The 25,995-nt window shown below is 46.0% G+C and overlaps 1 protein-coding gene across 2 annotated transcripts; it reads left to right on the top strand.

The window, feature by feature from the left end:
* The first annotated feature begins 1,765 nt into the window (after positions 1-1,765).
* Lhx8 (LIM homeobox 8) lies at positions 1,766-23,131 on the top strand. 2 transcript variants are annotated; one of them, XM_059265055.1, is made up of 9 exons: positions 1,766-1,861; positions 3,661-3,750; positions 3,967-4,128; positions 7,495-7,616; positions 9,838-10,058; positions 10,515-10,618; positions 14,677-14,772; positions 19,111-19,294; positions 22,883-23,131. In XM_059265055.1, exons 1-9 carry the CDS (start codon positions 1,781-1,783, stop codon positions 22,927-22,929), a joined length of 1,107 nt encoding a protein of 368 aa, XP_059121038.1. In that variant the 5' UTR covers positions 1,766-1,780; the 3' UTR covers positions 22,930-23,131. The 2 variants fall into 2 exon arrangements, with proteins under 2 accessions (XP_059121038.1, XP_059121039.1); XM_059265056.1 differs by lacking the exon at positions 1,766-1,861 and having other exon boundaries at positions 19,111-19,298.
* Positions 23,132-25,995: the final 2,864 nt, after the last annotated feature.

The following is a 25,995-nucleotide window of genomic DNA, read 5'->3' as shown; positions in this document are numbered from 1 at the left end:
CTCCACCCTAGATTCTAGTTAATTCCTCTTCCAGGAGATCGGTCCTCCTTGCGGCCTGCTGGAGCCAGCCTTCCGCAGCAGTCCGTTTCCATTCCAGAGGGTCATCTCCTAGCAGCGGCTTATGGAAAATACGTTATTATGTGGATTCCCTCACCCAATCCTGATTTTTGCTTTTGACGAAAAAACAAAACAAAAAAACACACGGTTTAGCTTTTCAGGCAGTCAGTCCAAACCCGAATCCTTCAGTGTGCCACCAGAATATAGGTTACTCTAAATCTTAGGTCCCTCTTCTCTTATTCCATGCTAAATTTAAAGGAGATCTCCTGTTGGGGACCGGCTAGGGAATGCTAGTGTGAACGTGTGTGTAAACCGCTGAAAAGGAAAGCAGAGATGGTGTGTGTTCAAGTCCCCTGTCTAAGGAGCAAAAGGGGCGATCAAAGGAAACGCGAAGTTGCAGTCTTTGCTCGGTCCCAGGCTCAGTTCTTCCGGGAAAGTGTGTCCACCGGTCCACTGCCCGCCCCTCCGCTGACGGCAGGTCCCGGCAAAGTCTCACTTCATCTTCCGCACAAGTAAGACAAGGGAGTGAGATTTCCTATCCTTGTGTTTTACTGCACATATTTCTGTCTAATTGAAGTAACAAAGCATGGTTTTGTTACAAGTCTTGATAAAAATAAAGACTCCAAGATGTCTTTAAATTACTTAAGTTCCAAATGTTTCGATTTTGTTTATCTAAAAGGACAAATAGGAAATAAACGTCATTTAAGTATAACTTCTTACAAAATTTATCTTCTATAAACGAAGTGATAACCTACAAAGAAATTTAAAAAACAAACAAGCAAACAAACAAAAAGCTCCTACACTTCCAATCCAGAGCAAAATTACTCCTACCCCCTACTTGTACGCACACGTACACAGTCTAGCACGGGAGTGCGCAGCAGCAATGGACGCCTCCGTCTATGGCAGAGACTTTTGTCTAGAATGAAATAAAAGCAACATTCGTGAGTAACGTACTTTCGTCTTCCTTGTATCCTTGATTCCAAATCTAGTCGCAAATCAAATCTAGTCGCTCAGATGCCCCTTCTTTATCTTAACGGGAAAACTTTTCGCCAATGGAGATAGACCCACCGACGCGCATTTCAGAAGGACTAAAGCTTGGGAACCCAGGAGACCTCTGCTTCCCCTCCCGCGCGCCGCTGAAAGAGATGTAACCCGAATCTTTGTTTAGGTTTTGGCTGGGGAGCGAGAATTTAAAACAAGTCAGACGCGGAAAGCAGATTCTAAAAAAAAAAAAAAAAGAAAGAAAAGAAAGAAAAGAAAAGAAAAGGAAAGAAAGAAAGAAAGGAGGGAAAAAAGAAGAAAAATCAAGTTAATGGGCCATCCACATTTCCCCCACCTTTAACACTGAACTTGGAGTAAGTTGTCTGGTGCAGATAAAGATCTTAACATGTAGAGAAGGCGGGTTTTTCCGCAAGGAGGTGAGGCTGCCCCTCCAGGAAAAGACTTTCCCCCACACCCCCTCCTCCCCGTGAGGTTCCACCCTCTGGAAAACACAACTTCTTTCCCTCTTTTCCTGGAGGGACAGACCTCAGTGTAGCTGAGAGAGGAATCTAAGAACCGCGGTCCGAGAGTGGCTACGGCCACAGCGGCCTCTTTGGACGAGACATCTCAACCCTGCGTGTTAGCTTTCCTTGGCGCTCTGGGGCGGGGGAGGGGGCACTGCAGACACCCGCAGCCTCTGACCCTCTGGAGCTGGTATGTGATAAGCAACGCCTGCGGGGCCATGTATTGGAAGAGCGATCAGATGTTTGTGTGTAAACTGGAGGGAAAGGACGTGCCGGAGCTGGCGGTTCCCCGTGAGAAGGTGAGCGCGCCGACGCCCGGCAGGACCCGTTGAATAGCAGTTTCCCTGAGAAAAGAGAGTTGCTGGGCTCCTCGCCGAGCCTCGGAAACTACCTGTCACTGCCTCATCTCCAGACCTGACTTTTTTTTTTTTATTACGTAGTAGCGCTAGGTAGTAATCACCGCGTCCCCTCCCCGTGGGCTCACTTAACCTGAGGCATGGACACTCTAATTTGGGAGACGAAGTCTGGAGCGTAAGGTGCTCTGGGGCCATGTGAGTCCTGCTTTTATTCTATTTAACTCGCTGTTCGAGGCGGCCTGGGACAGCGGTGGGCTAGGGGTCCAGGCGTTTGCGAGTGGCACCAGGTACCAATCGCTGCGCTCCGCTGAGCGCTGGCTCTCGCCTCGGATCGGGCGCGTGTGGGGTCTGGGGACCCGCGGCTACAGACTCGAGGACTTGGGTCCTGCAGAGTCCGCCGGCTCTTGGGAAGGGCCAGGAAAACGATTTCTTTGGAAACACCCCAGGGGCAAGTCTCGCAGCAGGAGGACCCAGAAAGCTGTCACCTCTCCGGAGGCAAGACCCGTGGGTGGCTGGCGTTTTAAGCTGGAACGGGTTCCCAGACCGGGGGCCTCGGCAGGACGCGCGGGCCACTGCGGGGTTTGTGTTTGCGGGGAAGGTGACGGGTAGCGTTTCTGCCTGGGTGCTTTGTGTGCGCGAGGACGCGGCCGGGAGGCGGCTGCGCTGGGGAGACCCGCGCGCGCTGGCTCACCTGGGTTTTCAGAGGACAGAGGAAAGGGAGACAAAGGGACAGAACGCGGGGCGGGGGCGGCTGTGGGCCGCGGGAACCCGTGGACCCACCAGCCCTAAGCCAGACTTCTCAGAGAGATTGCGTTCGTTTGTAGAACAAAACTGAAAGTGCAGCCCGTGCTTGGGGACACTTGAGCACGCGCCTGTGTGCTCTAAAACGTACTGACCCGCGTCGGGTGAGGTTGTGTTTTTTTTTTTTTTTAAATGGGACAAATTAAATTCAGCTGGATATTTCCATTATTCGACCCGCTTTTTGCACTGGTTAAAAATAATCCTTTAGTAGCTAAAATGTTGACTTACTGAGCACTAAGTGGCAATTCACACCTTAAAGAAACCAGTGTAAATCGCTTACGGTTCTAATTGCTTCAAGTTTACCAAAGAGCTGCTGGCTCCGTTTAATCTGAAGCATTTTCATTCAAATCGTCGGAACAAACACCAGGCTTCTTAAATCCCACTGTAATTAGCTTTCAAGTATCCGATTAAACCTCTTCACCTTTCGGGCTATCCTATTCAAAAAGCCCCCCCTTTAAAAAATATATGTGTGTCTTGCTCTTTTAATTGAGGTTATTAAAGAAATCAAGTTTTTTCTCCCCACCCCCTCCTCAGTCATCTTTTCTTCTCTCTCACTCCACCTCCCCCCCGCCCCGCGCCCCCTTTAGCCGGGTGTTCCCCGCTCCCGGGTGATTGACGTCTAGAAAGCAATCGCTTTGTGCGCGGAGGCCGGTTATTAGCTGGGTACCCCCGGCGGGGGGCGGGGAGCCGGCGTGCTGGGGTGAGCGCGGGGCCCCGAGCCACGGCCCCGCAGTCCTGCAGTCGCCCGCTGGCGGCGGCGGCCCAGGGAGGCTGCGCGCTGGCCCGCCAGCTGCGCCCGGGCTCAGGTGCCCGCGGCGGCTGCACGCGCCGCCCTCGTGCGGGGCCTTCAAGAGCTCGGCGGGGCCGCGGCTGCGGGGCGCCGTGTGCACGCCGCCGGCTCCTGACCCGTGTCTCCCGCCTTCCCCGCTCTCGCGGCGCAGTGCCCGGGGCTCATGTCGGAGGAGTGCGGGCGGCCTGCAGCCCTGGCGGCCGGGAGGACCCGCAAAGGCGCCGGGGAGGACGGAGGACTGGTGAGTAGGGCGGCGGCGGCCTGCGGGGGACCCCCGGTTCCTTGGGCGGGGCGGGACGCGGGGCTGCGGGGCTGCGGGGAGTCTCGCAGGTCTGGGAACCCCAGGGAGAGGACAGGGAAAGCTGGGGAGGGAGGACAGCCCTTGGGGTGCCCCCGTGGGGTGGTGGGACGTGGAAGGGAGGAGAGGTCTGCGGTCAGTGCTCCCTTCTTCCTGCAGGTGAATCCTGAGGGAGCTGGGGACGAGGACTCCTGCTCCTCCTCGGCCCCGCTTTCCCCGTCGTCGTCGCCACAGTCCATGGCCTCGGGCTCCGTCTGCCCGCCAGGCAAGTGTGTGTGCAGTAGCTGCGGCCTGGAGATTGTGGACAAATACCTCCTCAAGGTAGGCGAGCCCCAGAGGGAGTCAGCGTGAGGCTCTAGGGGAAAGTGCCCCACCCCGGGTCAGCCGAGGCTCTGGAGTCCCTCTCGGCAAAGTAGTCCGCTCTAGGCCCCACAACGAGGAGAGGAAGTGCCACTCGGGGTAGTTAGGTTGGGAAACTGTGGAGACGCGTCTGCTGCTGTAGGGAGGGTTCCCCGGGTGTGTGCCGAGGGTTTGGGGAAGCGCCACCCATCCTGAAAGAGCTGCAGTTGCCAGGGCTTTTGTTTACCAAGCCTAGACCTCTACTTACTTAAATATCCTGTACTCTCCAAACCCGTCCCTCCTCTCCAATACGCCCGTGCTGCTGTCTTCGCAGACTAACCCGGGTCGGTGTGTCAACCGATTCACAGTCTCCTGTGACTAAAAACACTGTAAACTGATTTAAAAGACCTTTTGTTTGCACTGTTATTATCATCGCGGTCTTGCATTTATTTACAGGTACCTGGAACCTTCCCAAAGCAGAAGTTCATATAAGTTTTTAGAAGCCATTTCGGCACCTCCCGGACCTTGCTAAGCACAACAGTGTAATGTCCTGTCAGTGCCGGGGGAGAGGGCTGCAAATCCAAATAGACGCAAAGTTAGGCAGGCATAACTGAGAGCCTCGGTTGGAATGGTTCACGCGGTGGTTTCAGAGCTGACTGACCGTCTTAATTCGGTTTAACTTTTTCTTTTAAAATATTGTGCACAGGGTTGTGGGGGAATTTTGGAGTTGGAATTCTGGTAGGCTGCAGTTATCCATGCCATTGCAGGCAGGATCTCGGTCCCATGTGTCTTAATATGAATGCATTGGGTTTCGAACTTCAATAGCTTTTAAAAACTGCTATGTGAAAAAAATGTTTTCCTCTATACCAAATTAGTTGCAAGCCCATTCACTTTCTCTTCTCCTCCCCATGCTTCAGCTTTACGAAGGATTAATTATGGAAAGTAAAAGTTCAAAAAGTGAATTAGTGGGTTTAAGTTAATGTCAACATTCAAAAGCTGAGCTCTGGGTGGAATGGGAATATTACTCTGGAGCCCAGATAAAGCACCAGAAGAGGCTTGGGTGAAAACAGTTTTAGATATTGTTAGTTGATTCTTGAAGCTGGCAAACTAACCTGGGCTTTCTCTTTAAATCTGCATTCTTAAAAATTCCATTTCTAATTTGTTATTTGGAAAACTATGAATGTCACAAAACCATTCCCAGAGTCAAAATTATCTTCTTGTTTTGAACAAGGTTCCCAGTAAGTGGCAGAATCTTGAGTGTTTCTGAACCAGACTTAAGAACTTTTAACATGTCACAGCAGAGAAGATGTAGAAATAGTTACACAGTATAGTCCAAGTTCTGCCTTGAAGTCTAGGAGTCATTGCGTGTGATTTTATAATTGCTTATGCTTGTCTTCATATGATATGAAAATCCTAGCCAAGTGGTTATGCAAAGTTTCCTTTTATAACTGGACAGGAGTCTACCTAGGAAGGTTTTCTACATACAATCGTAGTCTACTAGGTTTTATAAATCAACTAACTTTTGCTACCACAGCATCACTTAGAAACTAAATACTCAGCATCCTTACCCCCAGGTGAAGCGCTAACTCCTTACTCTAGGTTTGACTCTAAACTTTTCACTGGTAAAAAGTATTTTGACCCAGTGCAGATCCAGCTTTTGAGGCTATTGGAAAAACATCCTGTGGAGCAGGTCACATGGAGTCAGATGAGTGGTCAGCAGGAGCTACCTGAAGCTGTGGCCCCCTTCCAGGCCCCTCCTGTCACCCAGGAGTGGTCCTAGCCTGGTGTTGAGCCTTGGATGAATACTAGTTTAGAGAAGGGTTCCAGATCCCTTTCCAGAATCTTCCCCACCCTCCTTTACTCCCTGGCAAAGGCAAAGAATGTTAAGGAGCTTTCTTTTGTTTTTCAAAAGAAACTTTGTGGAAAGGTGTCAAGCCAGACATGAGGTCTGGCTTTTGTAGAGTATTATAGAGAGAGGCCAGGGCTCTGTTTTAAAGCCTTGCTTTAGAAAACAAAAGCCTGGGTGTGACTGAAGGCTGTTACCAATGGAATACTCACTTGGACTTTTTATATTAACTGGGAACAACTTAGGGGAAACGTGAGGAAAGTACATCTTTACTTCCAGGATGTCTTCATTTTAATTCAATTAACTGTTTTTATATAGCGATTATATGGTTCTTTTGAAGAAAGACCCAGACCTCAAATTTAAATTTCCATCAGAAATGAAACACTGCTTTGAGAAAAGGCTCATAACTCAATAGAAAACCCATGGTTTCCTTCAAAGTGTCTTTTTTATGTCCATCCTATCAGAGTTCAAACACCCTGACCGGGAGTTACAAAGCATAAACCTAGTTAGTCCCTGTATTTACTCATCAGCACACTTCAGGAGCTGCCCTGCAGGCCAGCACAGCCCAATTCATATCTCCATTTGGTGGCTGACGTTCAGTGCGCAGAGGGGCAGAGGGGCAGAGGGGCAGAGGGGCAGAGGGGCAGAGGGGCAGAGGGGCAGAGGGGCAGAGGGGCAGCGGCAGCTTCAGGTGACTGCAATGATCATATGTTTCCTGAACTGATGACATTCCTTGTTCCTATGTCAAAGTCTAGAGTGCCTGCTTTATTAAATACTGTCCTGCCTCACTATGCGGACATATTTCCTGGGTGCTTTTATGACTACCTATGAGCAGACACCTTTCTTTCTCCAGGAGCTAGGTCGTTCAGTAGGTTGCCAACACCCTCCTCTGCACTCTGTTCTCTGTAGCTGTGTACATTGGAAGCAGGCGTGAGGCACAGGATCACTGGGCTCTACTTTAGCGACTCCTGGTGTGTAAGGGAAGTGGATTGCTTGCTTTCCCTATTAGGATATTTTACAAAGCACTTTCTGTCTTTGTCATTCTTATTAATGGTACACAGTTTATAGCTGTTTGGCCAAAAAGTAGGTCGAAGAGGCTTGCATCTTGACTTCCATAGCTGCCAGGTTCCACCGTAGGAAGGATCAGAGCAAAGTGAAAACAACCCATACACATGACTAGAATAAATGCTCTCTCTGTGTTCACAGAGGTTTGGTCAAGGAGGGAGGAAAGAGAACGAAAGAAAACCTGAACCTTCAAAGGATTAAAAAAACAAACTTGAATGTGATCTATAGGCGTCTGGTTTCTTGTTGGAGTCTAGAAGAGGATATAGCCAGATGCATGCTCATGTCAATGGTGCTGTTGGGGGGGGGGGTCTCCAGAACATGTGTTACAAGGCCTTCTCTTGCCTCCCACAAGGCCTTCTCTTGCTTCCCACACCATGTTGGTGACTGGGGCCCAAAGGTGGTGTCACCCGGCTGCTCATCCTCATTTCCTCTTGCAGGTGAATGACTTGTGTTGGCACGTCCGCTGTCTGTCCTGCAGTGTCTGCAGAACCTCCCTGGGAAGGCACACGAGCTGTTATATTAAAGACAAAGACATTTTCTGTAAACTCGATTACTTCAGGTATATTGCTATTTTCATTTTAATAAATACCTCAAGAAGTTATTTTAAAAGACCTTTGTAACAGGACATTTTGCGTACAGTTTGATTACTCAAAGCCAATTATGATGATATATTTCTTTTTTTTTTTTTTGAGATCAGATCTTGCTATGTAGCCTAGGCTGGCCTTGAACTCATGATCCTTCTGTGTCATCTCTCAAGTGACAAGATTAGAGGCTTTAAGCATCATAATCAACTTCTCAAAAATTTTTTGGGGGGTATAATTTGTATTAAAGCTAAATTAGTGTTTGTTTGCTCCCTTTAGGAATTGGCTAAATAAAACTTTGTTTTGGATCACATTCCCATTCTAAGGATGAAAGTTTGGGGTATTCAAAACAGAGACTTTGGGGATCTGCAATAAAGGATGAAGATACATGATGGTAGCATTGCTCCTTGTTTGAAGTCAGTTGTGAAGTGAAACAAAATCATTAGGGGTGAATTGATCCCTGGTAATAAACCTCTAAGATACCAGGCGTTTAGATAAAATAATCAGCTACACTATTTAAAAGAACAAACTGTCATAAACACAACAAACGGAATCATTCTGCCCAGAGGTCTTGCTTTATTTTTATTTTTACTTTGGTCTGTTCTTTGACTTTGGCTGCTGAGACGTACTTGCTCAGTAAGTGTGGCATGTTGTCTCTGTGATCTCCCCATGGCTGTCTAAGTGTCAGGTGTCTTCCAGGATGTACTTCTTTGTGGAGAGTTGTCTAAGCCTTGTAAGCATTACTTTAAATGTGGTCATATCTCTTTATTTGCATTCCTAAATTAGAAAACGTTCATTGTAAAATTTTGTATAGCAAAATTAGTAACAACTAATTACAGTATCGATGCTATTTCAAAAGTCATTTCAGAGAGTTTAGTGATTAAATTGAATACAATACATAGACAGGTTATAGCACATGATCATAATTACAGTCTATCTTATAAAATTAAGTGATTTTATAATTGCCAAAAATGTATACTTCTCACCAGAATTATGCCATTTTTTTCTTTCTTTTCTTTTCTTTTTTTCTTGGTTTTTCAAGACAGGGTTTCTCTGTGTAGTCCTGGCTGTCCTGGAACTCACTCTGTAGACCAGGCTGGCCTCGAACTCACAGAGACCCATCTGCCTCTGCCTCTCCAGTGCTGAGCTTAAAGGTGTGCACCACCGCTGCCTGGCCAGAATTAGGCCATTTCTTGGGCATTAGTAACAGTTGGTTCCTCTTCAACTTACAGTATATTAATCACCCTTTGAAATTTTTGATTTTTTAAGAAAATATTTATTAAAATCTGTTTTTTAAAGGATTTTTTTGTGTATATGTTCTGAAATTCATTTTTAGAATCCAGTGTTCCAATTAAATTGGCAATACTTAAAGATGGGTCCCTGGGTGGACACAGGCAGATGTGCTAACCTTGTCCACCAGTGACTGTGGTGGGAGACAGAAGAGGGCATCTGATCACTAAGACTGGGAGGGGAAAAATTCCCTTTGCCTCTGGTATCTTGATGAGAATGCCTACAGATGTTTCTAGAAATTTTAGACACTATTTCTACTCCCCTGTGGCTGGCAATGTAGCATTCGTCGCTGCTGGAATGCTTCTGCATTTTTTCTCTTTGCCCTTCAGGGTGAAGAATATAGATAGATTCTGTACTTTCCCTGATACTTTCTAATTTAAATATGTCAGCATTAGTTATTCCTCCTCGTCGTCGCAACTTGGGCTTTGTGTTTGTTTCTGGCACTGCAGACTGAACCAGTGTGTGCGTGCGCGCTAAGTACATACTCCGCCATGAGCTGCACCCATCCCTCCAACTAGATTTTAGCCGATCAATGTTCCGATGTTCAGTTAGTGTAGTTTTGCCCTTTGAGGTTTTCAACCTGGAGTGTGCATGTGTAACTGTGCACGTGTATCTGGAATCTCTACACGACCTATAAATGCCTTAAGATGTGACACAATAAAAGGGCTGTTGAAACTCCTATTTCATGTATTTGAAAACTAATCTTCCTCGCCATTACCAATTGAGGCGGTTTTGTTTTTAAAGCAGATTTGAATTGTAACCCTGTCTCAACTGCTTCCCATAATGAGAAAAAAAATTAATTTCTGTTTCACTTTCACAATACTTAAATCATTGCAAAGAGCACGATGATGTGTTAGTCTGGAGTTGCCTGACACACACCTTACCACGCCTCCTCCCTGTGTCCTACAGACGTTATGGGACGCGGTGCTCTCGCTGTGGCAGGCACATCCACTCCACTGACTGGGTCCGCAGGGCCAAGGGCAATGTCTATCACTTGGCCTGCTTTGCCTGCTTTTCTTGCAAGAGGCAGCTGTCAACTGGGGAGGAGTTTGCCTTGGTGGAAGAGAAAGTCCTCTGCAGAATGCATTTCGACTGCATGCTGGATAATTTAAAAAGAGAAGTGGAAAATGGTAAGTAGAGCTCAGAACACCGTTGAGTCTTTGAGGACCTTGAATGAAGAGATAAAAATTGATTCCACCCCAAGGTCATTCTAATGTCATATTTTATACAAGAGGTAAAGGCTAGAAAGTCAACAGGGCTGCCAGGAAAGGGCTCCATCTGCTGCTCTGCGGGCCAAGCGTGGACTCTGTGAGTTCCACTCTGTGCTCCGTGGCAGCAGCCTGGAGTCCGGGTTCGGCTTTATTTGTGTGTATTTGCCTTCCTCACATGGGCCTTAGATGTATGCCTTGACTGCATTTCCGGCAGAGTGCACAAGGCTATAAATACTGTCTCTTATGCTCTATTGGCAACATGATTTTAACACTCTACAAACTCAGAAGATGCAAAGGTGTGTGAGGACACTCGACTGTGCACTAGTGTGGACCCATCTGAGTTACCAACTGGGTGGTTTGTTTTTTAAAACGCAGGTAATGGGATTAGTGTGGAAGGAGCCCTGCTCACAGAACAAGATGTCAATCATCCAAAGCCAGCCAAAAGAGCTCGGACCAGCTTCACAGCCGATCAGCTCCAGGTAGACATGGCAATACATTTGCAATTTCTGAACCCCCCCCCCCCCCCCCGCCCCAAAAGAAAACAGACTTGAAGCAAATTAAATATGATCTCCATGCTGCCTGAGAATATTGTTTAATAAAGGTCCTATACTTTTTAAAAGATCTAACTTGATGAGAATATCAGTGCATACTTATTGCCCTAAAATGTCATGGTCTGCAGAGTTCAGTCATGGTAGCTTCGTGTCCTTAGGGTCTTTTGGTATTGACATCAAATTAGGACACAGCATCAGTCTAAGGCAGACATTTTACATGTAATGACAACAGAAGATGACTGTGTGGAGACTCAGCACTCAGTGCTGTGTTGTCATTTAAGTCAATCATGTGAGGTGTTTAAACCACAGGGATTCCGTACAGGGAGGAACAGAAATGCGTCACTGAGAGGGGAATCTAATGGTTGACGCCCATCATAAAGGGGTAGAGGTAGTGACTCCACCGTCCTGCTGAGGTTGAAAACAGACAAGCTTCGCTATCACAGTTGTCTAGGATGTGAGGATTATCTCATTTGTGCAAACTGTCAAGAGAATGTTCCTTGATTTATATTTAAGTCTACATATGATGATTCTTCCTGGAATTTTTCCAGATAATCATATTTTCTAAACGATCAGTGTGGCTGAGGTGTTTGTTTTAAGATGAATAACATTACTGCACCTCTTCCATGGGTTGCTGGGTGTGTTGCATATAGTATCCGCTTCAGCTCAGTACCGAAGGCAATCATGTCTTGTTAGCAAGTGAAAGAAAAACCACTTCCAGCAGTCAGAGACTGGCCAGTGTTTTAGACCTCTACAGTAAAAACAGAATGATTAGGGGTAACCTGGACATGGCCAGCATCCCAAAAGAATTTGGCAAATGGACCAAATGCTGAGTATTAAAATCTAGATCCATTAAGAAAAAACCTCCAAGTGCACAATTGCTTGCTGTTTATTAGACATGAAGTCCATGATCGAGCCTTGTTGCTCGGATGCACCCAGGGGTGCTGGAGAAAGTCACACATGGCTTCGGCTGATGTGAATTCTTGTCTAAGCTTTGCAAAAGCACCCAGTTTGAGCAGGAAGGCTGGATTAGACAGCATCTCTAATAGACACGTATCAGGTTTGAAAGTGGTCTGTTCCATAAGGAGTTGGCTGTGACTGACGATTATAGGCTTCATAACTTGGATGTGAAAATTCCTTACAAAAATTGTAACTGTGGAACTTCAAAGGCATGGCAGATAGCTGTACAATCTCTGGTGAGAAGATAATTACAGGAAAAAAAATAAGATGGGATATTCGTTGGGGTTTTTGCAGGCCAAGTGCTGTGCTGGGCTTCATGTTCCCATCATTTTCAACTCCTCAGCTACTGCCACAGTTGTCAGTGTAGTCTGCCTCCTGGGGAGTGGGGAGAAGGACACAGGAACCACCCGCAAGGTGACCCACTGCTCAGGGAATGGCAGAGGAGAGACTCAGGCAGACTTGCCCAACCTCTGTGCTTTTCATGTGGTTTTGCCTCCCAGGAGCCCATGTTCTTCAGCAGAACCCAGCAAGACAGAGAGGATAAATCCTGAATCTTGCAGACAGGCTTATAGTTAAACTTGCAAAATACTTAAACTATGCATTGCTACATGTTAACTGAATCATAAGCTAAAAAAGAAAAAAATCATCAGAGTTGGGTTCTGAAAAGCATGGTCTCGTTTATTCAGCATTCAGTAGCATTGATCCTGTACACAAGATGGTCAAGATAAATGAGACAAATACTTAGTTGTTCCAAAGAACAAGAAAGCTGGGATAGCCACAGATTTAAAAGAGGAAAAAAAAAACCCGAGTCATTTACTTTCACCAGATTATCTGATAAACCAAGTACTATATTCACCTTGTCAAACTGTTTCATTTTTGAGAAAATTGTGAATGTATTTAAATACTAATTTCAATAAAATAATAAAAAAAAAAATCACATGTGAATACTGAGTTGAGACTGCCCATGTGGTGCTTGCTTTGGACGGAAGAGCGTTAAAACAGGGCAACTAAGTAGATTCCTAAAATTCCATTTCAGAATCTTACAGAAAGAAAAGTTTCCTATTGAAGGTATGTCTGCATACCCTCTCAAACGTGGCCCCCTTGGTAAGAAGGGCAACATACTCCTGACTTCTCTGGTAGACCCCTGGGTGTAAAAATGCTGCTGCTGCTGCAGGGCGTCCGATGATCGTCCTGAAGAGCTCCCAGGATTGGGAGTGGCCTTTAGCAGCTTCAACACCTGCAGAACAGGGAGACTAAGAAACCCAGCGTGTCTTTTCCTCCTCCTTTTTTCCCTTTTTGTGTGCGACTGAAAACTGGCACTAAATAAAGGAAGAACCGTGAGGGCACCACTTTCTTTAGAATATTCTAGTTCTAATTGGCCGAGGTAAAGTTCCGTTCCTTGATGAACTGTCTTTGCTAAATGTACATTGGTTCTGTTATTAAAACTTATATTTCTAGAGGGCTTTTGTTCCTTTTTAAACCAGATCATCAAGAATGACCTTAGAAGCAAATTCCCAAGTATCAGTTCAGCTTGGTCTTTGTGAGAAATTAAAGATATGATCAATTCTCTTGCTGTTTTGTCTTTGGATGTTACGCTTAAGTCACCCCTGCACAAGCACAGCTTGAGAGAAAAGCATTCCCTCTGATAAGGAAGGGGAAAAAGGAAGGGATGGAGACGACAGATGCTTAGTCCATTTTGCCACTTTTTTAAATAAGAAAAAGTCTGTTCCTTTTACAGTGAGTATACTGGTACAACACAGGATGGGACACTAGGAGCATTTGACCCTGGAACAGTCAGTAGCCAGGGGCATCTTAAGAGGATCATCAAATGTTCCCTTGAGATGTTTCTGGACCCACGCTGGACTTTTCTCCGTCTCTTGAGATTTTCTTCATATTGTCAAGGTTCCGTCACCAACTCCAAAGTGCACAGTGTGGCAGGTGGAGACTGTAGCATCTCCCCTCCCCCTGGGGGGAGCATAATGCAGGATTCTTTCCCATAGTCCTCTGGGAGCTCCCACTTTTTCAAAGGAACCTGTTGGGCTGCTTTCTGGCAAGTGAAGAGGCAGAGAGGGACAAGGGTGCATTGTCAGAAGCAGACAGAGGCTGCAGTTCACCTGCCTGGAGAGAGGGGGCCAGCAGGTGGGGCAGAGGGTGCTCACTTCCTTGGCCCACAGACAAGCACAGCCTACTAAATGCTGTTATTCTTTATTAATTATCTTTATTGCATATTCCCCTCAGCTGATTGACTTTGGGTAATAAAATTCAAACATATTACTTGACTCTCATGATTCCCCCTTCCAAAAAGCCAAAGGCCTTGACTGTGGCTTTCATTTTCTTCCTCCATTTACCTTTGATTAGAGGCAGTTATTGGCATTTCTATATTCTTCTTCTAGGAACTTAAGATTAGCTCCCCCTCCTGGTGCCATATGTGAATATATACATGTCATAGCCCTTGGCGGAGTGGTGTCAATCCCGAATGTCACAGTTCAATCTCTGGACTCTGCTAAGGTCTTGTTGCATGGACTAATGGATGTGTCTCCTTGTAAGATCTCAGAAGTTGCTTCATAGGGAGCAAAGCCCCTCCACACACACCAGTGGCATCTCAGCAGCTGTGTGGTGCATGTCCGCAGCAGAGCATCAATGGAAACCGTTAGTGGCCGAGGCTGTGTGCACCCACAGAGGCCAGAGATAGATGTGGTGTGATTTGTGTATTTTGAGTTTCCAGTGCAGGAACACTTAACAAAATGAGAAGCCAAGTGAAGGAGACTCAGTCTGTATATTTCTGAGTTCCAAGCCTGGAAAGAGAAAGGGAATATCTCTAATGACACAGTTGAGAGGCAGCATTCCATCCAGCAGTGGGGCAGTTTTTAAAAATCTCAGAGTTTGTGTGACTTTATAAAGTGAGCCTTTCTTTCATTGTAAAACAGACATCACATTTTCATCGTGTGTCTTATCTGTCCCGCCACAAAATTAAAAGACCAAGCTGTTAACTGTTTGCTCCCAACATTTGTTTTAAAAAACAACCACAGGTTATGCAAGCACAGTTTGCTCAGGACAACAACCCAGATGCACAGACCCTCCAGAAACTGGCAGAGCGGACGGGCTTAAGCCGACGTGTCATACAGGTGAGAACCGTATGCATCAATCAAGAGATGCAGAAGGCTCTGCATCTGACTCTTTGCGGGTGTATGCTGACCTTTGGTGAGCTCCTACTTTAGGTCTCTTCCACTCTGAGCCCATTTCTTAAAAGCCTGTGTGACAAAGTTTTCCTGGAAAGACGCAGCACTGTCTACTCACCACAGACTAAAGTATGGAAAGCACCAAGTCCGACTTGGTGAAGCAGTGAGCTTCATGGTCACTCACAGGAGCAGAGATGACTCCAGCAGAGCTGCATCACCAAGGGTCACCCCAGTAAGGGGAAAAGGTCACAAAGGCTGGGAACCTGCACACTGTGCAGCCTGCAAACAGCTCAGAAGATTGAAGAGTGTCCTTTCCAGGTGCCTCAGTTGGCCTTACCCTCTTTCAGCAGCTCAGCTGGCATGTTTCTGCTTCTTCCTGGCAGCTAGGCTGGTCTGTGTGGTATGCTCAGCTTTTATAGTTTACTCTGGCAGGGAGGGGCCTAGTGAATCTGGTCAGTTTCAGGGACTTCCTGAAGCTCTTTGAGTTGTTTACCTTCCTGCTTAAGGAACTTCCCCGTAGGATGGAATATTTTAATCCCAGAGGAAACTGTTACACAACAGCCTGACATTGGCTTTCCTGGACTAGGCACCATGTGTCAATTACTCTGTTCATCTTTATTCAGATAGCTCTGAGATCCTTGGGCTAAGAAATACTGCAGTTCCAAGCCAAATCTGGTTCTGAGCTCTCCTCTTCCTCCCCTCTCCTCCTCTCCCCTCCCCTCCCCTCCCCTCCTCTCCTCTCCTCTCCCCTCCTCTCCCCTTCTTTCCCCTCCCTTCCCTTTCTCCTCCCTCTCTTCCCCTCGCCCACCCTCTTTCTGCCCAACCGCTATAGTCTGATCGTGGTCTTTAGTAAAGATCTAGGAGAAGTGATATGACCATGCTAGGGAAGAGTGAGGTATAGCCAAACATACATACTGTAGAATTCATGTATGGAAATTCTGGGAAATTGTTGGAATTGCCCCTTTTGTAAAGAGGAGGCCATGACATCTGATTGGGGAAAGAAAGAACAAGTTGACAAAATGTGGGAAGAAGTGGAGCCAGGGTTTTGGTTCTGGTGGCCAGGAAACTAGGGAGGTTTTTGTTTTTAAGAGACTTGACTGCAGCGTAGACCTATAACTAAATTCCAGAAACACTTTTACTAATTGCATAATGATGGCAGATACTGGCTACTAGCAAGTCAGGAAAGCAGCCTGGAGACTGCAGCAGAGAAGCAAAAGGAAGACCATTGCTGAACTAGAAGTCCGAGTTCTCCTGGGAAGGGTGCTGGGTCAGCAGCACGGGAGTCAAAAGAAAGCTCATTGGCTCTTGGGAGGGGGATGCGGTCACCTTCACCTGTGCTAGCCATGTGGTGTTGGTGGTGGCCCTGCTGTGTGAACAGCATTTGAAGGGATGAACAGGGCTCAATCCACAGGGTCAGTCCCTTGGAACTGGGTCGATCCTTTACAAACTCTAAGTGAGAATAAGGAGCGGAGGAGGGGCCTGAGGGAGAGGACGGGGTCACAGAGGCTCTCTGAATGGAGGGAGCACAGCAGCACCCTGAGTGAGGGATACTGGTGAAGTAGCAGAGGGTCTGAAGAAGGATGACATCAAAAACCTGAGCCACGGTGGTAGAGAGAGGCTAGGGACATGGAACATCGTTTAAAAGAATTGTTGAGGCTTTTTTTTTTTTTTTTTTTAAATCAATGGCACTAATCATAACCAGCAAAAAATAGTTTGGCCTGGGGTCATGAATTCCTTTTTGGTACACATGTTCTGTTTCATGTAGTTGACCTTTAGGTGCTAATTTTCCGGGAAGCAGGAAGTGTTTCCGATAAACCAGTAAACCTTGCCTTTGGGACCTGAGTTCGAGGCAGCTTCTCTAAAGCGGCTCCTGGTGACTGCAGTGTGTTGAGGATCCCTTAGGAGGCAGGCCCCATGTCTTGGGCACTGCTCACATGTTCAGAGCACTGCCTTTACATTTTACAAAAGAACTAACAAGGGCTCAGTCCAGAAGGAGTGCTGAGAAGATCTAGAAGTCTTGTGGTATTAAAGGCAATATGAATGTAAGGAAGACAGGACCAGGAGGGAGTCTGTACAGGGTCAGCATCTTCACATATCTGCATAGCTACCCTGTGGAGGGGTGGCTAAAAAGGAGGACAGAACAAGGAGGGAGTCTGTACAGGGTCAGCATCTTCTCATATCTATCTGCATAGCTACCCTGTGGAGGGGTGGCTGAAAAGGACCATCCATCCATCATGAACTGTCCACACGACAGGCTGCAGGTGTGATGCTGATGCTACTGAAGTTCTCTTGTGGCTAGTTCAGACTCCATGGCCTGGAGGAGTCCTCCTAATTTCAGACTTTATTCATTGCGGAGTGGAGGCAAGAAGCTCAGACGGGTGACTGTTGTAAGTCTAGCAAAGGAGACGGCGTGGTCTTCCCAGAGCGGTTCTTATTACTGGAGGAGTAAGGACCCAAGAGAGACATCTGCCAGGCTGTTTCCAGGCATTTATTAGGTCACCATGTGCAAGTCAGATTGCACTCCAGCATTAGCGCTTAGATTTTATTTTCAGATTGGAACTTTTAATATATGTGGATTGAAGGTTAGATGTTTTTGATGTAATGGCAGGTGACCCCCCTCAACAGTGGGGAATGTTGTCTTCTCCTCTGAGTGGTGGTATGTGCTGTTACAGAGCCTGTGGATGGACCTGGGACTGGAGACTTTGGGTGTGGTCTCCAGAGAATGAGTGAAGAGGCTTTGACTGCACCCTGCTTTTCCTTGGTTTATACCCAGGTCTCCATCTAGGAACATTCCCTGTGCCTTCTCCAGTTACCTGCTCAGGCTGAACACCTATGAGACCGATACGTTTGGCTCCCTTGGTTTGGAGCGATGGCTGGCCAGCCCCCCGGGTTTTGAGTCCCAAGGCGCAGGATATGTCTTTGAATCAGGCCAACATTTTTCCCCTTTTAAGTTCTTTGCACTTTCTTTCTCTTATCTCAGGCCATGAAGCTCCTACAGGGTAGCCCTGGACACAGATAACATTCCTGACCTTACCCTGGCCTGCCCTTCCCAGATGCAAAAATGCTTATTCTAATCTCCTTGAAGTTTTTTAGCTCTTTCTTTATCATTTCTCCTGTGACACAATTTGTTTGGAATGAAGGTGATCAAGTGTGTGTGTGTGTCAGAGATTGTGCCCAGGGCCATGCACATGTTAGGCAAGCATTCTACAATCGAGCTATACCTTAGCCTGTGATAGCATATTTTAATAGAGTAACACTGTATGTTGAAGCTGCCTTTCATGACAGAGTCCACTCACATGCAGATTCGCTTCTGGACATGCTCTGGCAGTCAGGTCTCACGTTCCTAGATCTGGATTTAAGCCTCATCCTTCTGGAATCACTTCATAGAGTGGATAGTGCAGTGGTTGGCACTTTGCTTTTTGTGAGGTCTTACCAGTTGGATGTGTTTGTAATTCATTCTGCTCAACGATGGCTAGTTTGTTCTTATTGTAGAGTTGACCTTAACCTGCTTCTAATGGAATAGTCTGTGTATTCACTAAGAGAGAGTGAACTCAGCAGGTTAAATGTGGCTGGGATGACTCAGTCAAGAATCTTGTAGAAAGCTGTGAGTTCCCAGTAGGGATTTTAATAATGTGAACAAGGATTTGAAATGCTTCCAGCAGGTGTCTAAAAATACAACAGTACTTTCTTTTTAAGTTCTGATTAAAAGAACTTTCCTGTTTTCTGCTTTTTCCAAATGCCAATAGCAAAACTGGAGACACTTTCCCAGAATTCTCAAGGCTTTACTTGTTTTTTAAAAAAAAAAAATGCCTTTTTTTGTAAAAGCATAGAATAGACCTTTAAGTAAACCACCAGAGACTATTAGCTGAGAAAAATAAAAAAGACTATTGTTATAATACTTGAGCTAAAATGTTTCTCCAGTCAGTGGATATTTTAAACTTTTTTGAGGCAAGATCTTATATAGCCCAGGCTGGCCCCTAGCTTGATATAGCCAAAGAGGCAGGACTTGGTGTAGCCCAGGCTGGCCCCTAGCTTGCCATGTATCAAAAAATGACCTTGAATGTAGGACCTGCCTGTGGCCTCCTCCCAAGTGCCGGGGTTACAGGAATGCGCCACTGCACCTGGCTTCTGTGGTGCTGGAGTGGGGACCAAGGCCTTGGAACCGCCTCTCAGCTCTGTCTGCACACCTTTGGAAGGTTTCTTTCTGGGGATGTGTGGCAATGACTTGGGCCGCTGATCCGAAGCTGGTATGTGACCTTCCTGCCTCCCTCTTCTCCCTGTCAGGTATGGTTTCAGAACTGCAGAGCCCGCCACAAGAAACACGTCAGTCCGAATCACTCCTCCTCTGCTCCTGTCACAGCGGTCGCTCCATCCAGGCTGTCTCCACCCATGTTGGAAGAAATGGCTTACTCTGCCTACGTGCCCCAGGATGGGACGATGCTGACCGCGCTGCATACTTACATGGATGGTAGGTAGCGCAGCAGCCAGCAGCTGGTAACGTCTGAGATGAGATGACGGATTGTGTTCACATTTTTGAAGGATTACCTCAGTGACGACTGAGAAACATCAGCGGGTACAGCAGACAGCAAAGTTATCCAGCTCTTAGTGTGCCGCTCTGCTCTGCAGCTGAGCTGCCAAAACCAGTGATGGCTCAGTGCTTGGGTTTTACTGGCAGCATTTTTTGTTTGTTTCTTCCTTTTCTTTAATTTTCCTTTGTTTTTATTTTATATGTATGGTATTGTCTGCATGTGTGTCTCTGCACCACATGCATGAATTAACCTCAGAGGCCAGAAGAGGGTATCAGATCTCCTGGAACTAGAGTTACAGGTGGCTGTGAACCACCGTGTGGGTGCTGGGAATCAAACTTTTGTCCTCTGGAAGAGCAGCCCGTGTTTTTAACTGCTGAGCCACCTTTCAGCCCCTTTGTTCTGTTTTCTACTGGATACATATTTAAATATTTTACGTTTCTATGGTCAGAGAAGGTGTTGACACTTACATCTCTGCACTGGAGGTTTTTGTTTTTATACTTTTTTATTGAAGTAAGTCATACATATAGAAAGCACACACAGGTGCTGGGCTTGATGACTTGCGAGCATCTTCTATAAACGGCACCTGGATGAAGGAGAGCAGCAGTGTTAGCCTCCAGAAACTGCATGCATCCCCTCCATGTAGCTGGAGTTTTCCTGTGTCCCAGCCTGCCGGCAGTTGGGACAAATCTCTTCCATTGGCGTCCCCCAAGTAAATACACAGAGACTTATATTACTTATAAACTGTATGGCACGGGCAGGCTTCTTGTTATCTTTCTTACATCTTAAATTAACCCATTTGTAAATCTATACCTTGACACATGGCTCGTGGCTTTCTAGTATCTTACATGTTGGTACTCATGGCGGCGGCTGGCAGCGTCTCCTGACTCAGCCTTCCTGTTCCCAGAATTCTCTTCATGGGACTCTTAATCCCAGGGTCGTGGGTTCGTGCCCCATTGGCTCCTCAGCCAAGCACATACACCAAATGTCTCAACCTGCAGTTCCTCTTGTACTGAGCAGGATTACCATGGCAACACCTCCGGGTTATTTTCTTCTGCCAGAGTTTACCCTGAGTTCAAAAGCCATGTCTTAATTTTTCTTTTCAAAACTTTTTTGCATATATATTTGTGTGTGGGGGGGTGCATGTGTGCCATGACACACATGTAGAGGTCAGAGGACAACTTGGAGGAATCAGTTAATTCCTTTTATCCCTGAGGATCGAACTCAGGTTGTCCAGCAACTGCTTGACAGCAACTGCTCTTTCCTGCTGAGCAAGCTTGTGGCTTCATGTGAGCGGAACCAGACAGTGTGATCGTGTATCTCTCTCTTCCACTTTCATGGAGTGTGAAAGTCATCCGTGTTGCTGACTTATTGTACAGAATGCCACTCACATCGGTTTTATGTTTGATAGCCTTTTGCGTTCCAGTTTGAGTGCTTTAGGGCATGCTGCTGTGGGTTCTCTTGCGTACATCTTCTGGTACCTTTAATTCACACTCCTGTTTGATATGAACGTGGGCTCTATGTGATGTTCTGCCGGACAGCTTCACACTGTGCTCAAACCTCTCGCTTTGAGCAGCAGCATGTGAGCACCAAAGGTGCTGCTGTCACCGCCAGCACTGGGCACACTGTCCCTCCTTCATCCTGACCGGTCTGGGGACAGTGCAGTGCCATCTCAGTATGTTTGTCAGCATTTGCCTGTGACTGACAAGTCGCCCTCCCCTTCGGACATCTGTTTATCTCATGAGGATCCTTTATATGTATGGGCTATGGGCCGGCCTGAAGGTTTCTCTTTTCAAAACTAACTTATTTCTTGTTATAATCTAAGCACAAAGCCTTTTCAATAACTGCATGTGTTGAAAGTATCTTCTAGTTACTTTACTAAGTTGTTTGATGCCTTGCATTAAGAGGACCTCTCAGTGGCCTTTAAAAATTATTTAGCTGGTTGTGATGGCAAAGGTCTTAATCCCACAATCCCAGAGGTAGAGGCAGGTGGATCTCTGAGTTTGAGGCTATCCTGGTCTACATAGAGTGTTCTGGACCAGCCAAAGTTACATAGTGAGACCCTGTCACAAAAAATTATGTGATGAAGATTTCTTACATTTCAACTTTTTGGCCTTCCATTTTTAGTATATTTTCTTCCAATTCATCTTCTAGGTCACGGAAATCTCTGTATATAAGAGTGTAAAACTCATCCATTAATGTCTTACTCAGTTGCTGACATTCAGCTAAGGACTCTCACCTCTGTGTTGATATCCATCCACTTGGCACTTTATTCCTAACTTGAAATGTTGGGTTACCCATGCTCACACTGAAGCTCGCGTTTGATGGCTCCAGCATCTGGGTCTTCTCTGCGTCTTCTCTGATGTCTTTCCTCTATCTTTAGTCAAGCCAGATCTTATTTGCCATCCCCACCCCCAAAAAAACCCCGAACCTACTTCATTTCAGTTTTGGGTAAGAAAAAAATCATTTGAGGTTCTGGATGGTATCTCTCATCAGAGACAACTATAGTTTCCTGTGGCACAAAACTGGGCTACAGGAAGTCACCTGAAGCCCCAGACAGTGCTTAGGAGGCTAATTCCGTTTCGCTTTTCCTTGGCTTTGGAATCCTGTGAGGGCCTGGGTTTGTTTGGTTTGTGTTTTTCCACCGCCCTGCCAAAGACTTAACGTCTAAGCAAGCTGTTGAACATTTCAGCCTTTCAGACAGACATTCCTCATGTGTTAAATTTGTTAGTATCTTTGTTAGCAAGAACATTTTCCTCCTTTCCTCTCTGAGTCTGGACTTCAAAACTTCCCACTACATGGGTATCTTTTAAATGCTTCCCAGCGCATGATCCAGTCATTGCCTGGCTCTCCCAGTTGCTCTCAGAGGGAGGTTTGGTTTGAAACAACACAGCCTTCACTGAAAGCAGACTTTATTTTAAGTTTTGTTTAAAAAAAAAAAAAACAAACAGACAGCCTATAATACCATTGTGCCGTTTAGTTATGCTGCTGTTGGAACTGTGTGTGTTCCTGGGAGAGACTTCAGTACTAGTTGAGACAAACACGTTTAGAGGCTAGCTGAGGGTGGGGGTTCTCACCTGTAACCCCAGTACCCTGGAGACTAAGGCCTAGAAAGAGGAACCATGAGTTGTAGTTCAGGGAGAACACAGTTAAGTACTCCTAGGGAGAACCTGGGCATGCCCCTCCCCCAACACCTGCACACAAAGACAGGCAACATCTGCATACAGAGCTCTCTCTCTCTGTGAGAAGCACACAGTACCTTTCTCATGCAGGGTGAGGTGCAGTGAATGGGAGAGAGATGGAGCACACCACTGTGCCCAAAGCTTGTGTCTCCTCCTACTAAAGATGAGTCGGTGGTCCTGCTGAGGGGGTAGAGTGACCACTGCTTATAAATGACACCAGATATCACATAGAACGGATGCCCACATCTGAGACAGTGACAAAGCCACCTTGCCTTGAGATGTCCTTGTTTGTTGAAACTGCTTTGCCACCTTAAAGAACTGATGCCCACGTCTCTTTCTGTTTTGTAGCTCACCAGCAACTCCTGGACTCCAGCCCTTGTTACCCTATACAATGACCCAGCTGCCAATAAGTCACACCTAATTCCTTTTTTCAGGGATAGAAATGATTGAGGATATAGACTTGTCATTTATTATGTATAAAATACCATTGAAAAAGATATTAATGTTAATTTTTTATTTAACACCCAAAGCATTTCAAACATCCTTTCGCTGCCCAGGTATGTATCAGTAGTTGGCCTGCAAGACACTTTTATTGATTCTTCATTTTGTTTTTTTGTAAAACTTATGTTTACAAGAAGAAAACAAGTCAAAACATTTTTTTGTATTGTCTGGAATAGTTGGCTCTAGTGTGTATCTGTTAATTTATTTGTCATCAGAAGAGCACTTTGCCTAAAAGACTGGACTGATAATGTGCAAAATGTTTACAATCCTTTGTGAAACTGTAGTTTATCATTAGTTTGTACATGTAAGTTATTGTTATAAATATTATCTGTATTTTTTGTTATATACAACTTTATACCTTGAAGCTTGTATCTGTGAATTTGCAACTGAGATTGATTTTGACGGTGTTTTTGGGATGAGCTGAGAGCGCGTCTGTTGTAGCATGCCGCACATCCACGGCAGTGCCTGCACTTGGGGAGCTGTAGCTGTAAATACACTCTAGTTGACGAAGCCACCATCCTAAGTTCATTAAACCCTTGCCATCCTTGTGAAAGTCGCAGCCAACTTGTCTCCTGTGTGTGTTATCACCAGTAAATTGCTCCTGATCTTTTTTCAAAGCCATTTTGTTTTGAGCTGGGACGTGAGTATGCTCTATTGGGAAACCTATTTGTAGATGATTATACTTAACAAAAAACAAACAAACCCACATGAAAACATCTCATTTAAACTTTAATTGCTTTTAAACTAGCTAGTCAAGTGAATGTGAACTTAAAGGCAGAATGCTTTTCGGACTGACTGTTGGGGTATCTCACTCTAGACACTAAGTGGAGCCATAGCATCATTTCTTCAGAGTTTTAAAGAAACTAGTGGAGTTTCTGGAACCAGGGCTCTGGGTTTGGTTTGGTTTGTTGTTGTTTTCCGTAGGTGACTGCATCGTAGGGATTCCTAGTTCTGAATTCTCACCCCCAGGACTGCACCCTGTGCCTAGGTAATAGATGCTTCTCTGAATTTCCAGGGTGGCAGTGCCACCCCTCCACACCCACTTCCCGTCTTTCATAGACCACTTAGGGAGGGAAAGGTAATGAGACTCTTAGGCTTAAGTGTTTGCTTAGTGGAGCAGACACACATCTGGCTGGGGACTGGAAGTAATAGTGAAGTATTTGTAATTCCATCTTAGTCATCATAAATGCAACCAGAATGCAGTCACATGGGCACAAGGAACTAGACAATCTGCCCCGTGCAAGAAGCTGCGAGCCTGAGTGGAAGAGAGGAGCAATTTTACCTTTCAACCTGCTGCTCTGGTTGGAATCCCTTTGACCGAAGTCCAAACAGCACAGCCAGAAGTCTCTCTATCTGATTTTGGGAGATTGACACTGGTCTCCTTGGGTCTTACTACCTGACATAGGCAAGGAGGGGGTGACGTCAGCTTTACCTTTCCCAGATGTCCCAGCAAGCTCCTGCGGAGAAGCCAAGCTCAGCACTGGGCAGATTGAGAGCCTTCCCCAGCTGTGTGTGATTGGCATTCTCAGCCATTAGCCTGGGCGGAGCCCAAAGGCAAGGCTCTTCTCTCCACTGCCCTTCCCTTTGGATCTGTAAGAGCTTTAAAACCCCCGAAGAGGAATCTCAAAGTTGGGGATTCCACAGTTCTTGAGCAGAGATTCAAAGCTTTGTGAATGGCTGAGGTTTGTGTTCCCTGCACCAAGCACTAACCGCAGAGATGGATACAGAAGAATTTACATATGGGGGGGCTGCAGCTGTGTCTGCACTCTACTGGGAAGATAATCAGAAGGTTACCTTTAAAACTCAAGTGTGTCTAAGCATGTGAGCACAATACTTACTGGGTTAGAACTGGAGGTAGTGAAGTAGCTTTGGTGAGGGTGGGATGAAGGGGCCGGACGACAGCTGCCTTCGTAGGCCTGAAGAGACCAGAGAAGAGGTAAGATACCCATTTTACCAGTAGGTACAGCAAACAAGGGTTCTAGAAAGATCTCAAACCCTGCTGGTGGAGACATACAACACAGAGGCAGTTAATGCATTTTAATACCCTTAAAACCAAGAAACTGGGAGGTAGGCTAACCTTTGCCATGCAAATCAAGCTTCCTACTCAAACAGGGAAACCCGACTCAGCCCTCCTTAAGCCATGCTTGTTAGTAGGACAAGGTGCCATTAACAATAGTAATCTTACATTTCACAAATGCCATTCTTAAAATCCCATGTTATTATAAATTATAAGCACACATAGCTGAGTATCCCATAATAAACACTGTAAGGTAGAATCATAGTTCATACTTTAAAAAACTGTTATAGGCATTTGAAAGCTGATAGCTGCAGCATTTCTTGGCACACAGTATATATAATTAGTGTAGTAGAATTATGAGATTAGATGGGATCTTGAGACGTTTTTTATGGCATGAAGGGCCTTAGCAGTTGGGAAAGAAGCACTTTGGTGGTGTTAGAAGTCTTTTAGATTGGAATGCAGTACTGAACGTATATTAGCACAGAAAAGGTTCTCAATGTGCTCACTGCCAGAGGTAAAGGAACTGAAATGATACAACTAAAGTTTCAGGAAAACAGATCTGAGTCTAAAGGAAGTTTAGGCACAGGGTAGTTCCGTTGGTAGGGTGCCCACTCTGATTAAAGTCCTGGGTTCAGTGTTCAGCACTTCAAAGCCAGGTATGGTACCCTGTCACTCCAGAGGTGGAGGCTGGAAAAGCCGCAGAGTCTCCTGTGGCTAAATAGCTATTCCAAAACAAAAAAGAAAATTGGGAGCCTGAAGAGATGATGGTTCAGTGAGTATTGGTGCTTGCTGTGGAGGCAAGAAGATCCCAGTTCAAATCCCCATCTCCCTTATAAAATCTGGGCACAGCCATACATGTCTGTAACTCTAGCCTGGGGAGTGTGGGCAAAAACAGGTGGGTCCTGGGAGCTTGGTGGCCATCCATCCTAGCTCAAACAGCAAT

This window comes from Peromyscus eremicus, chromosome 6 (assembly GCF_949786415.1).
Source record: "Peromyscus eremicus chromosome 6, PerEre_H2_v1, whole genome shotgun sequence".
Taxonomy (NCBI): domain Eukaryota; kingdom Metazoa; phylum Chordata; class Mammalia; order Rodentia; family Cricetidae; genus Peromyscus; species Peromyscus eremicus.
The sequence above is the reverse complement of the archived record's forward strand: the minus strand, read 5'-3'. Positions and strand labels throughout refer to the sequence as shown.